This window comes from Sus scrofa, chromosome 6, assembly GCF_054392235.1.
Source record: "Sus scrofa isolate SSC_HxYL_T2T_F1_AM1 chromosome 6, Sscrofa_HxYL_maternal_Yorkshire_Landrace_v2.0, whole genome shotgun sequence".
In the NCBI taxonomy this organism is placed as follows: Eukaryota; Metazoa; Chordata; class Mammalia; order Artiodactyla; family Suidae; genus Sus; species Sus scrofa.
Window position 1 is genome coordinate 108,627,300 of NC_139388.1, and position 13,927 is coordinate 108,641,226.

The 13,927-nt window shown below is 36.8% G+C and overlaps 1 protein-coding gene across 9 annotated transcripts in view; it reads left to right on the plus strand.

Moving 5' to 3' along the window:
• Window positions 1-13,927, plus strand: part of METTL4 (methyltransferase 4, N6-adenosine) — a 491,081-nt gene that overhangs the window by 68,738 nt on the left and 408,416 nt on the right. For 2 of the 9 annotated variants that reach the window (XR_014807699.1, XM_084964291.1), the window contains exon 9: window positions 10,425-10,564. The exons of the other annotated variants lie outside the window; for them this stretch is intronic. Coding sequence is in view for 1 of the 2 variants with exons in the window: in XM_084964291.1 (XP_084820417.1) it covers window positions 10,425-10,564 (140 nt within the window). In the remaining variant the exon portion in view is untranslated. The remainder of the gene's footprint in view (window positions 1-10,424; window positions 10,565-13,927) is intronic. 9 annotated transcript variants of the gene reach the window in all.

Sequence of the window (13,927 nt, forward strand, 5' to 3'; positions counted from 1 at the left end):
CTTCCTCAGAAACCAAAACCTAGCCAATTTGTTTCTGTTGCAAAGGGGCTCATCTTAGCTTCTTAATAAAGGTGATGCTCTCCCTGCAAAGGAATTTTTGTATTGACTGCTAAGAGAATAGAGTTTTCTCAGTATTACAACACACAAAATGTCTTTAGATTGTTTTCATTAACTCAGCTCCCCATGGTCATTTTCAAGACCTGATATCAGCACACTTTATTCTAAATCGCTAATGTATATCTATTGCTGTTCTTTTTCCACCCAATATTCTGTGTAAACCTAGATCCACTTCTTCTCATCACAATCTATCATTTACTTCCCAAGTTGACTAATATAAATATTCTGTTTTTCCCATTGAAAATCTTTAAAAATTCTATTTCCACGTATTTTATGATTTTAGTGAAATGTTTGAAATGATGTTATTTAACTCAAAATAAATGCATATACTATATATAGCAATCCCTTTCTCACTCTCACCTTTCTCTACTTACCCAGCCGTTCTTGGCAACCACTTTGTTATAAAATGAGGGTGTGCCTGAGAGGGCAGGAGATTTGAAAGAAAAAAAGAGCAATTTTATGCCTATGTTACTGGGAAGGGGAGTTCTGGAAGATGATTAATGTAGCTCCAGCCTGGGGCATAATTCTCTCTTTGAAAGTTTAATAAGAACATTTGAAGATATCAGGAAAGTCTTTAAGGAGGCTTCTTTTGCTTTCAGCAAATGAGGCATTGACATTTCCTCAGTTACCTTGATTGTGTTGGATTAAATATGACTATAAATTATTTTCAGCCCCTCCTAACAAGAGATGGAGTCTCTCCTCTCTTAATCTGGGCTGGCTTTGTAGCTTGCTTTGGGCCATAAAATGTAGTGGTAGTGATGTGGGACTTCTCAGCAAGGCCTTAAGACGTCTTGCAGTTTCTGCTCACTCTCTCTTGGAATACTTCAGTATTTTACTAGAAATTGGAGCCATGCTACTGGAAGGGGCATGTGGAAGAGAATGAGACACACAACCAATAGCCTGAGCTAACTACTAGCTATAGGAGTGAATTCATGCTAGACCTTAGCCTAAGGTGACCTGCCAGATGACTGCAGCCATGTGAGTGACCTCATAAGTGGACACATCAGAGAAACCGTCCACCTGAGCCCAGCCTGAATTACAGAATCATGAACAAATAAACAGGTATGTCCAGTGAAAGGGAAAATGGCAAGAGTGAAACAGTTGCAGGAGCAGTGTTCTGTGGTAGGAAAGTAAGGAACTAGATGCATGGGAAGTTTCACCCTGTAGAACAGAAGGGAAGGCAGGATGTATGGGAACTCCTGGAGATAAGAGGACTTCAAAGTTCTCTTGTAATTGCTTTACTTTTCTTAGTGTGAAGATGTGGAGGTGGTGGGGAGCCACAGTTTTAGGCTCAATGAGAAGGTGTGATTCAAAGATTGGGAGAGAAATTGTCTGTGGTCATTCACTAGGATTATAAGAAAGCACCAGAAGCCCCTCGATGCTAGTGTTTCTACACTTAACTGAGACCTATCAACTGCTCTTCTCCAGACATTTTCAGATGCTTAGGTACAGGTGTGAAGTAGATAAAAGGTGATTTAATCACTGAGTGAGTGAGGGTCAAGATAACTGAGCAGATATGCAAGACAGTGGTTACAATGATTCTGGTGGAATACAAGCTATTAAAGTAGACAAGTGAGGGCGTGAGGTAAGTTAGGGTTTTGGGAGAGGGGCGAAATAAATGGATTGAATACAACTTTGTGAAGGAAGGTACCAGCTGTGTTTTCGTTTGGCACTTGATTCTAGTATGCTTTATGATTTTGGAAAAAGTGTTTATATTTACTGATTTGTATAATTGGGTTGTACAATTAAGATAAACTTTTAAGATTTTTTTGTAACTCTAGCAAAGAGCTACAAAGCTGTTCTATGATTCCTCATAAAAGTAGCACATGATATAGATACTAATAAGGAATAATTCAGTTTTCTAAAAAAAGGTAATGGCAAACCTCTGCTAAAGTTTCTCCTGATGCCTTAAGGTTAATTAGCCACTTAATTATTTCCCTCACTTATTTGCTGCATTCTTTTTGGATGGCTGCTGCACAGATAAGATTTTTGGAATAGATATTAAGAGATATAATGGAACATACCTGGAATCTCTGGAATAGTGGGCAGAAATAAAGGTTGGGAGATAGGAATGCTGGGTTTCTGCCTTGATTCTAACTCTGGTCTATTTTGTGTAAGTCATGTTTATTGCTTTTACTTTGGGCTATTAAAAGTTGTGAGACTCTGATTTGTGCTTTTAAGTATTTGATTTAATCAGAGCTGGATGCAGAAGTTCTGGAATAGAGTAGATTTGATGGTACTGTTTTCACTTGTCCACTAGATTCTGGACTAGATTATAGCAGTCGTGATGCATTTAGGGAGGTGTGAAAGCAAATGAAAATTTCTCCCTTCCTAGTCAAAGGATTTTCTTTTCAATTGAAAAGAACCTTTTGAAGTTTCTGTTGTGGCTCAGTGGGTTACAAGCCTGACTAGTATCCATGAGAATGTGGTTTCAATCCCTGGCCTCACTCTGGCATTGCTGGGAGCTGTGGTGTGGGTTGCCTATGTGTCTTGGATCCCGTGTTGCTGTGGCTGTGGCCAGCAGCTGCACCTCTGATTCCAAATGCTGTAGGTGCGGCCCTGAAAAGAAAAAAGAAGAAAAGAAGCTTCTGATACCCTTCCTGTTGCCCTTGCTGGTAATTACTACCATTGCTATACCTGACTTTGACTTTTGAAATTTCTTCAAATTTGTTTCCTTTCTTCCCTTGTCTCCTTCTACAGTTTATTCTCTGTGTCAAAGCTGGGAGTGGTATTTATTTATTTATTTATATACAGCAGAGGAAGTTTTACTGCAGGGTCAGCCAAGGAGAACAGGTGGCCTGAGTTCAAAAGCTCTGAACTCTGATTCTTTTTAAAAATGTAATTCAGGTAATTTTACTCTCCTCTTTGAAATCTTCCCATTGACTTCCTATTAGATTTAGAATAATATCCAGACTTCATTTTTTTCTCCAGGATCTTATAGGAACTGACCAATACTTTTCTCTCTGACCTCATCCTGAACCAATTTCCTCTTCATACATTGTGGTCCAGATACACTGGCCTTTTCCTGTTCCCAAAACATGTAGAATTCTTCCCTATCTAAGGACTTGGCATCAGTAGGTTCCTCTACTTCAGAAGCTCTTTTGGACCTGAGTTTATCTTTTTTGTTTACTGTTTGTTTTTTTGTCTCCCCTTGAACTAGACAGGAATATTTGATATGCACTTATCTCATTGGTTGGTGTAGTTCCCGTGCCTAGGAGAACACTGGGTAGGTACTCAAGAAACATTTTTTAATGGGGAAAAAAAAGAACCTCAAAAGTAGATGGCATGGAAGGTGCTTTGTCTGGGATTAGTTGAAAGGGCATGAAGCTGGTCTCCTTTATACTAAATGATTATTAAAGCCTAACTTCTTTGAGTTTTGAAATATTTATAGCTTTCAAGATCCCTCTCTTAAAATGCATATAACCTTGTCAGTTCATTTCTCAAATCAGTATCAACTAATATTTTGGTTCTTAGTGACTGCCTAGGGAGAAATAATATATAAGATGTGCAAATGACAAGAATGTCAGGCGTGAGGGAATTAAAGAACAGAGCCAAAAGGCAAAATGCCAACAGAGAAGAAAAATAGGAACAAAACGGTGAAAGGTGGTGGGAGGAGAATTACATCAGAATTTTGCCAAGAGTAGAAATGTTTTTGTTTCCCAGTCTACAAGCTAGTGGTGCAGTTGACAGCTGGTATTATATATTTCCAACTATCATATTTTTTTTAAAGCAGATTATAGATAGGTTTTCATGGTTACAAATAAATTGAGGAAGAAGGGAAAGCTATGTGTTCTCAGTTAAAATAATTAAAAGGTGGAAGCAACTATTGCATAAGACAATGTACACTGCTCAGCATGAATGTTTCAGGGAGAGATTTGCTGTCTTGTAATGTTGCAGTTACTATGGTGACAATGCATTTTTAATGGTACCATTAAATAGTAGCATAACTACTTGTGACTAAGGAGTGCTGAATCGTCACAGCTGTGATGTTTGGAGTTTATGTTTCTTTTCTCCAGGATGGTTTTTAATGACCTCAGAATAAAAGCATTGTATAACAGAACATCATTTTGGTATAAAATATATGTTCTTTTTAGAAATAAAAAAGACTTTAGAGAATGTTAATTCTCCCCAGTACATCTTACACACACACATCTGAGTAAACACACATCTATATGTATACTTTGTGGATGAAGATCTGGAGACAAAGATTGAGTAGCTTTTCTCAGCTCATTTAGCTAGTGATAGAATTAGGATGAGAGCTTAGGTTTTCTGACCCCTAAAGCAGTTTCTTCCTTCCATTGTATACTGCCTCTTCCCAACATAAATCACACACAACATATTCTACATTATTTTCACATATCAAACTTGGTAAGATGTTGCAATGAGTTTATATCATTCTGGAGGATTGTAATGTGGTTAGGACACAGATGAAAGAGTAATGAATGAATATAGTAATGAAAAGAGTCTGTAGATTGAATTCAAGAAGTCCATAAGCATTTTAAAATTGTTTACGAATGTGTATGTGTATATATATATTTTTCTGAGCAGATTTATTTATTTATTTATTCATTCATTCATTCTTTTTTGGCCACCCTGTGGCATATGGAATTCCCAGGCAAGGGATCAGATCTGAGCCACAGTTGCAATCTGTGCTGCAGCTGCAGAAACACTGGATCCTTTAACCCACTGTGTTGTGCTGGGGATTGAACCTGTGTCCTGGGATTACAGAGATGCTGCCTATCCTGTTGCACCACAGCAGGAACTCCTTAACTTTATATTGATGAGAGTGCAATGGATCTCTACACGTATTTCATTTCAGTGTCTCCATGAAGCCCAGTGATGATCCTTATGGTAAGAAGGTTATCAGATTGTCTCGGAACATTCTGGCCGTCTTTGTTTGGGCCAGCTGTTATCTTGAACTTTCTTTTTCTTAATAAAAAGGTTTAGGGCTGTTGTTTTGCTATTTTTATTTATTTATTTTTAAAATTGAGATAGAATTGCACATAATAATGTATTAGTTTTAGGTGTACAACACAATAATTTGATATATGTATATATTGTGAAATGATCACCCCAAGTTTAGTTAACATCCATTACCACACAATATTTTTCTTGTAATGAGAACTTTTAAGATCTCCTTCCTTAGCAATTTTCAGTTATACAATATATTATTATTAAATGAAATCACTGTGCTATAAGTTACATTCCCAGGACTTATCTTATTACTGGATGTTTGTGACATTTGACTACTTTCACCTATTTTGCCTACTTCCCTACCCCTTGCCTCTGGCAATCATGAATCTGCTCTCTGTATCTGTGATATCTATCTCTGTATGTTTTTTAGATTCCACATACAAGTGATATCATACATATTTGTCTTTCTCTGTCTGACTTAGCATAATGCCCTCAAGGTTTATCCATGTTGTTTCAAATGGCAGGTTTTCCTTCTTTTTTGTGACTGAATATATGTCACCACATCTTGATCAGTTCATCCATAAATGGATATTTAGGTTGTTTCCATAACTGGGATATTGTGAATAATATTGCTGTGAACATTGAAATGCAAATATCTGTTCTAGTTAGTGATTCCATTTCCTCTGGATAAAACCACAGAGTGGAATTGTTGGATCATACTGTAGTTCTGTTTTTATTTTTTGGGAACCTTCATATTGTTTTCCACAGTGGCTACACCAACTTACATTCCCACCGACAGTGCATAAGGGCTTCCTTTTCTCCAAATCCTCTCCAATGCTTGTTATTTCTTGTCTTTTTGATAAAATCAATTCTAGTAGGTGTGAGGTGGCCTGAACTTCCTAGATTTGTGAATTACAACATGGATATACCTGTCCTTCACATTTTCAGATGCAAGTATTTTTTTGGAAGGATTGCTTTTTCCAGTACTGTTATTGCATCATTTCTGAGTTGTAATGCTCTCCTACCTCTCAGTTGTAACAGTAGATGAATAATAGTAGTAGTAGAGATAAATAAGCAACCTTCACATTAGCCTACCCCTATACCCACATTCTTGGTTTTCTTTTAAAACCATCTACAGTAGTCCCCTCTTGTCCATGGTTTCACCCTCCATGTTTTCACTTTCTCACGGTCTGAAAATATTAAATAAAAAATTCCAGAAATAATTCATGTTTTAAATTGTGCCATTCTGAGTAATATGATAAAATCCTGTGTCTTGCTTCATCTCTCCTGGACGTGAACCATCCCTTCATCCAGCGTATCCCTCCCTTTAGTCACTTAGAAGTTGTCTCAGTTATCAGGTGGACTGTCATGATATTGCAGTGCTTTTGTTCAAGTGACCCTTATTTTATTTAACAATGGCCCCAAAGTGCAAGAGTAGTATGCTGGAAATTCACATATGCCAAAGAGAAGGTGTAAAGTGCTTCCTGTAAGTGAGAAGGTAAAAATTCTCAACTTAATAAGGAAAGAAAAGAAATCGTATGCTGAGGTTGCTATGGTAAGAATAAATCTTTGGTCCGTGAAATTGTGAAGAAAGAAAAGAAATTCATATTCGTTTTGCTGTCACACCTCAAACTGTAAAAGTTATGGTCATCGTGCATGATAAGTGCTTAGTTAAGACAGAAAAGGCGTTACATTTGTATAGGAAGATATTTTGAGAGACCGTATTTACATAACTTATTCTGTGAACCATATATTGTAATGTTCTATTTTGTAATAGTTATTTTTGTTAATCTCTTACTGTGCTTAATTTATAAATTAAACTTTATCATAGGCATGTATGTGTAAGAATAAACATAGTATATATAGGGTTTGGTGGTATGTGTGGTTTCAAGCAGCCACTGGGAGCCTTGGCAGTTATCTCCCAGAGACAAGGTGGGACTACTATGTCAATTTAATTTATGTTTAAGATATGTAACTCCAGATAAGAAGGCTTAGTCTTAGTTTTGGCTCCTGGATACTAATGGTGATAATATATAAATATTATTTAAGCATTTCTATTTTTTCTTTTTAGGACCATACCTGTGGCATATGAAAGTTCCCAGGCTAGGGGTTGAAACGAAGCTGCAGCTGCTGACCTACACCGTAGCCACAGCAATGTGGCATCCGAGCCGCGTCTGCTGCCTTCACCACAGCTCTTGGCAATGTTGGATCCTCAGTCCACTGAGAGAGGCCAGGGATCAAACCCGAGTCCTCCTGCATACCAGTCAGATTCTTTATGGCTGAACCACAATGGGAACTCCCTATTTAAGCATTTCTTTCTTTCTTTTTTTTTTGTCTTCTTAGGGCCACAGTTGTAGCATATGGAAGTTTTCAGGTTAGGGGTTGAATAGGAGCTGCAGCTGCTGACCTACACCACAGCTGCAGCAACGCAGGATCTAAGCTGTGTCTGAGACCTACACCACAGCTCACAGCAATGCCGGATCCTTAACCCACTGAGCAAGGCCAGGGATCAAACCCCCATCCTCATGGATGCTAGTTGGGTTCGCTAACCGCTGAGCCACGATGGGAACTCCATAAGCATTTCTTGATATCCATCTTTCTCCTCGCCTGATGGAGAGAGAGCACTTGTATGCCATTCTTCTTGTTTAAGATGATAATGTTTTCCAGTGGAAGATGGTTAGATTGAAATGCAGAAGACATTGTCTAACTTAAACTTCAAAGTTTGATCATTCCTTGACCTTCAGCCAAGAAACGCTTAATCTCGCTGTACTTCATTTTCCCCTATATTTAAATTTTCTTAGTCATGTGCTAGTCCAGATTGGTTCTCTGAGTCTTGCTTGATTGACTGACCCTTTCAGAGAAATCTTGAAATAGAGGAAGCGTTCAGGAAAGGATTTGAAAGATAGGAGTAATTTGTGGTAAGATAGGATAGAAAAATTGCAAGGAAGATAATGAGGCGTCAAAATCAGAGGTCTCACTGTGCAAGAAAATCCTGGGACCAGAAGAATATGAGCTTGGTTTTGTTGAAGGAAAGTAGAGGGATGATATAAAATAACAACAGCAGTAATAAGAAACGGGTAAATATCAAATAGGTAATGGTTCTAAAAAAATATCTGAGGTAGAAGGCTCTGGAGAATGAGACAAATAAGTAATTCAATGATGGGGAATACTTTTCTGTTTTGTAGAAAACAGGCCAGGATGAATCACAGGCTGTAGACCAAACCTAGCTTATTTACTTGGAGTCCGAGAAAACAGCTTAGGGCTATTCACTGAAAAGTACCCTTGTAAAATTACATGTAGATACCACTTTATTTGATAAACTATACTTTTGCTTTGAAATTTTTAACATTAGAGCAGAACTGTTTGTTCAGAGATTGAATTTTTTTAAATGGACTTTACTTTTTAGAGCAGTTGTAAGTTTACAGAAAAACTGCATAAACTACAGCTGTATAAACCTCTTTTCTGCCTTACATAGTTTCTCCTATTATGTACAGTTTCTCCTGTTCTTTACATCTTGTTTAGTGTGCTAGAGTTGTTATAATTAATGAACCAATATTAATGAATTATTATTAACTGAAGGCTATGATATATGTACGACAAAATATACTTTGACGAATGCACAATGTCCTTTTATTCACTATTACAGTATCATAAAGAATAGTCCTACTGTCCTAAAAATCCCTTGTGCTCCATCTTTCTTATTTCCCTCCCTCCCCTGGAACTCCTGGCAGCTATGGATCATTTTACTTTCTCTCTGGTGTAGCCTTTCCCGGAATATTGTATAGTTGGAATCATTAGTACATAGCCTTTTCAGATTGGCCTCTTTAATTTAGCAGTATGCATTCACGTTTCCTCCATGTCTTTTTGTGGTTTGATAGCTAATTTCTTTTTATTGCTGAAAAAATTCATTGTAAGGTTGTACTAGAGTTGCTTATCCACTCGCTTATGTAAGGACATCTTTCTTTTATGCTTCCAAGTTTTGGAAATTATAGATAAAGCTTCTATAAACACTTGTGGTCAGGTGTAACTTTTCAGTTCATTTAAGTAAATATTAAATGGTGCAACTGTTGGATCATGTGATGAATGTATGTTTAATTTTGTAAGAAACTGCCGAACTGTCATCCAAAGTGCATCATTTTGCTTTCCCATCAGCAATAAATGAGAGTTCCTATTGCTCCACATTCTCACCAGCATTTGGTGGTATCAATGTTTGGATTTTAGCCATTCTATAAATATTTAGTGGTATCTCGTTGTTTTAATTTGCAGTTCCCAAATGATTTATGATGCTGAACATCTTTTCATTTGTTTATTTGCTGTATGTGTATCTTCTTTGGTAAGACATCTGTTCAGACCTTTTGCCAATTTAAAAATTGGGCAAAATCATTTTCTTATTGTTGACTTTTATGAGTTCTTTGTATATTTTGGATACAAGTCTTTTATCAGATATGCATTTTGCAGAGATTTTCTCCCCGTCTGTGGCTTGTCCTTTTAATCTCTTAACTGGCTTTTGCAGAGCGGAAGTCTTAAACTTCAAAGAAGTCCAATTATTTTGATTATTTTTTAAGAAGTCCAGTTTATATTTTTTTCTTCCATTGCTTGTGCTTTTGTTGTTGTTATCAAAGTCAAAGTCTTTACTTTTCCCCATGATATCTTCTATAAATTTTAAAGGATTTAATTTTCATTATGTCTTTGATCCATTTTGACTTATTTGGTGAAAGTGTAAGCTATGTATCTAGATTCATTTTCTTTTTTTGCCTCTGTCTAGTTGTTCCAGTGTAATTTTTTGAAAAGACAGTCCTTTCCTGATTGAATTGCCTTTGCTCCTTTGTCAAAGAGCAGTTGAGAATTTTCCAAAATTAATTACAGACACCAAATCATAGATCCTGGATGCTCAGAGAGCACCAAGCAGGATAAATACTAAAAAGTTTATGCTTGGCTGTATAATATTCAATGTGCAGAAAATCAAAGACCAAGAAAAAAAACTTAAATGAATCCAGAGGCAGAAAACACATTATCTATAGGGGACCAAAGACAGGAATTATATCAGACTTATCCTTACAAATCATGTGGCAAGAAGATATTTAATGAAATATATTAAATGTTGAAAGAAAAATCTCACCAATCTAGAATTCTGTATCCAGCAAAATTATCTTTCCAAAGTGAAAGAAATATGGAGACTTGATAAAATAAGCAAAAGTTGAGGAAACTTGTTGCCAGTAGACCTGCTATACAAGAAATGTTAAAAAAAAATTCTTCAGAAAGAAGAGAGATGATATAGGTCAGAGAATCAGATATTCATGCAGAAAGGAAGTGTTAGAGAAGGAATAAATGAAGGTAAAATAAAATACTTTGTTTTTCTTATTCTTTTTTTTTCTTTTTTGATTACCCTGCAGTATATGGACCAGGGATCAGATCCAAGCCTCAGTTGCAGCCCAAGCTGCAACAACACCAGATCCCCAAACCAATGTTCCAGGCTGGGGATTGGACCTGTATCCCAGAACTCCCAAGACACCTCAAATCCCATCACTCCACAGTGAGAACCCTTATTTTTCTTATTCTTAATTAATGTAACAAATAAGAATTTATTAAAAAAATTAACAGCAACATATTTTAGATGATACTATTTTATGAATAACCAAGATGAATAACAACTATATTATTAGAGTCAGGTGAGGAAGAATGTGGGAGTATTCTGTTATCAGGTACCCCTACTATCTGTGAAGTGGTATAGTGTTATTTGTCTTAGATTAGTTGAAAAGATATATTGCAGAGTCTAAGGTAACCACTAAGAACATAAAAAAAGGAAATATAATTGGTATGCTAAGAGTGGAGAGAAAATAAAATCATATAAAATATTCAGTTAAGATCAAAGAAACAAAAAGAGTGAAAGAACCAAGAAGAAGGGTAATGAATAGAAAATAGTTACAAATATGGTAGATATTACTACAGCTATATCAAGAACCACCTTTAATGTGAATGGTCTAAATTCATCTATTAGAAAGCAGAGTGGATTAAAAAACAAGACTCAATTATATGTTGTCTATGAAAAAGATCATTTTAAATATAAAGACTTAGATAGATTAAAATCAACAAGTGGAGAAATATATACCATCCTAACACTAATACACTGAAAGTGGAGTAGCTATAGTAATTTTAGGCAAAGCAGGCTTCAGAACATGGAAAGTTATCAGGGACAAGGAAGGACACTACATCTAAGGGATCGAGTCTCTAAGAAGAAATAATAATCCTTAACATGTATGTTCAGGGGTTTTTATATATACTTTATATTTTGTTACAGTCTGATCACTGTAGTAGAATTAGTACGGGAATCAGAAAACTCCGGTTTTAATCTGGGCTCTCTGGCAAGTGTCAAGTGACTTATTAGCAACCACCTTATTTATTTGGATCTTGTATTTAAAATAACTGATTTAGAAAGTTCCTTCTAGCTTTAACATTCTGTGATCCTAATATTAAGATTCTATTTGGGGGAGTTCCTGTTGTGGCTCCATGAGGATGTGGGTTCGATCCCTGCCTTGCTTAGTGGGTTGAAGATCCTGCATTGCTGTAAGCTGTGGTGTAGGTCACAGATGCTGCTCAGGTCCTGCATTGCTGTGGCTGTGGTGTAGGCCAGCAGCTGCAGCTTCAATTAAACCCCTCGCCTGGGAACTTCCCATATGTCACGAGTGCAGTGCTAATAAAAAAAAAACCACACACACACAAAAAAAGAAGATTTTATTTGGGTATGTTTTCATGAAATAAACTTAAACAATTTTATGTTGAATATCATTCAGAGAGTGGCCCTTAGAGAAGAATTTATAGTAAATGTGCATTTTCTGTATATCTCCTATTTGGAAAACGTTGAATAGCAAGCCTGCCTGCATTATTTTTCCCATACATTTTTCCCCCAAAGCCTGATTTTGAAATGAGTGAGTATACATGGCTGGTAGGTGTGATAAATACTTTAAATCAGTACATTGTCTACCCATTATTGTTTGTTGCATCTTCTACCTCATGCATAGTGTAATAATGAACATAAATATTTATTGTTCTTTTGTAGAGGACCTGTCTTACTATATCATGTTTCTAGTTTTCTGAGTTGCTGGAGTTAAAGGTTTTAAATATGTTTTTAGCTGAGGAACAGCCTGAGTCTTTATTTCCCTTTTCAGGCATCTAGCTCATTTGCTAAATTTTTGCCAAAAAGAGAAAGTAATTGTAGGTAACACTTATGTAGCATTTAACTATATGCCAGACACTATTATGCCAAAGGTTTTGGATTTATTAGGTGATTCAGTCCTTACAGCAGCCTTATGATATAAAAACTACTACCATCTCCATTTTACTGATATGGAAACTGGGTTAAGCTACTTGATCAAGGTTTTATACCTGTTAAGTGGTGGATTGGGATCAGAAGCCAGGCAGAATGGTTCCAGAGCTCACTAAAATATCTCTGGAAAGTTACACATATTTGTGTTTATTTTTAGTGTTCAGGTGTGAAATGTAAAGAACAGAGAGGGTACTATGGTAGGCGTGGCTCTAAGATTGCCCTCAAGATTTCTGCCCGCTGTCATATCATCCCTTTCTCTTGAGTGTGGGCTAGATCTGTGAATATGATGGGATATCACGCCCATGGTTGTATTTATTGTTTTATAAAGTAAAATGAATTTCTTAGATGTAAATTAAAGACCCTAACTGACTGACTTTTTGTGAGTCAAGTGGAAAATTATTCTGGTTGTGGTTGACCTAATCAGCCAAGCCCTTCAAAGAGACAGTAAGGAGCTGCAGATTCTTCTGACGGTCTTAAAAAAGACGTAACCTACTATGAGTACTGCAGCTGGATAGAATCAAATTCTGCCACAGGAATTCTGAGCTTTGGGAGAGACTGAAGTTCCATCTGATGCCTTGGCTGAGGCCTAGTAGAGGCTGAGTGGAGGACACAGCTAAGCAGTGACTGGACTCTTGACCCATGGAATCTGCAAGGTAATAAAGGTGTGTTGTTTTAAGTTGCGGAGTTTGTGGTAACTTGTCACAAAGGAGTAGAAGAGTAGAAAAGTAACACAAGGACCTACTGTACCTGGGTTTTTAAAGTGTGTTATGTACTTTTCAAAATGTATGTGAAGCCACACATACATTTGTAGCCTCTCTTTTTCTCCTCCCATCTTAAAAAACTTAATAAAAGAGTGATTTACACTCATTATTTCCAAAGGAATACCTCCATTTACTACTCAACCCACTGCATGCCCACTGGATTCGTCCCCTTAAAATTGCTTATATTCTCCTAATTTTTAAAATTAATAAGCCTTTTTAGCTTCATCCTTTTAAAAAACTCATTTTTTTTTCTGCTGCCTCTAGCACTGATCTGTTCCCTGAGTTTTAGAGTGTTATCCAACTATCTCTTAAACACCCCACTAGGATGTCCACAGGCTTTCTAAACTCAACATCTGTCTTAGTTTCCTAGGGCTGCTATAACAAACTACCACAAACTGGGGCAACAGCCATTTATTGTCTCATAGTACTGGGGGCTAAAAGTCCGAGATCAATTGTTGGCAGAGCCACGAGTCTCTGCGTCGTCCTTGCTGCTTCTTCCTTGTCTCTTTGTAGCTTCCAGTGGTGGTGGCAGTCCTTGGCATTTCTTACCTTACATCTGTATCACTGTAATCTATGCCTCTGCTGTTATATGATGTTCTGTTTTCTTCATATCATCGTCCCTTTTTGTGTGTGTATGTGTTCAAATTTCCCCTTTTATGGGGACACTAGTCATGTAGGATTTAGAGCCCTCCTTTATGACTTCACCTGAACCTGGTTAAATCTGCAAAGACTCAACTTCCAAATAAGGTCAGATTTTGAAGTCCTGGAATTCAGGCTTTTTGGGAGGGAGACAATATTCATCCCATAACAA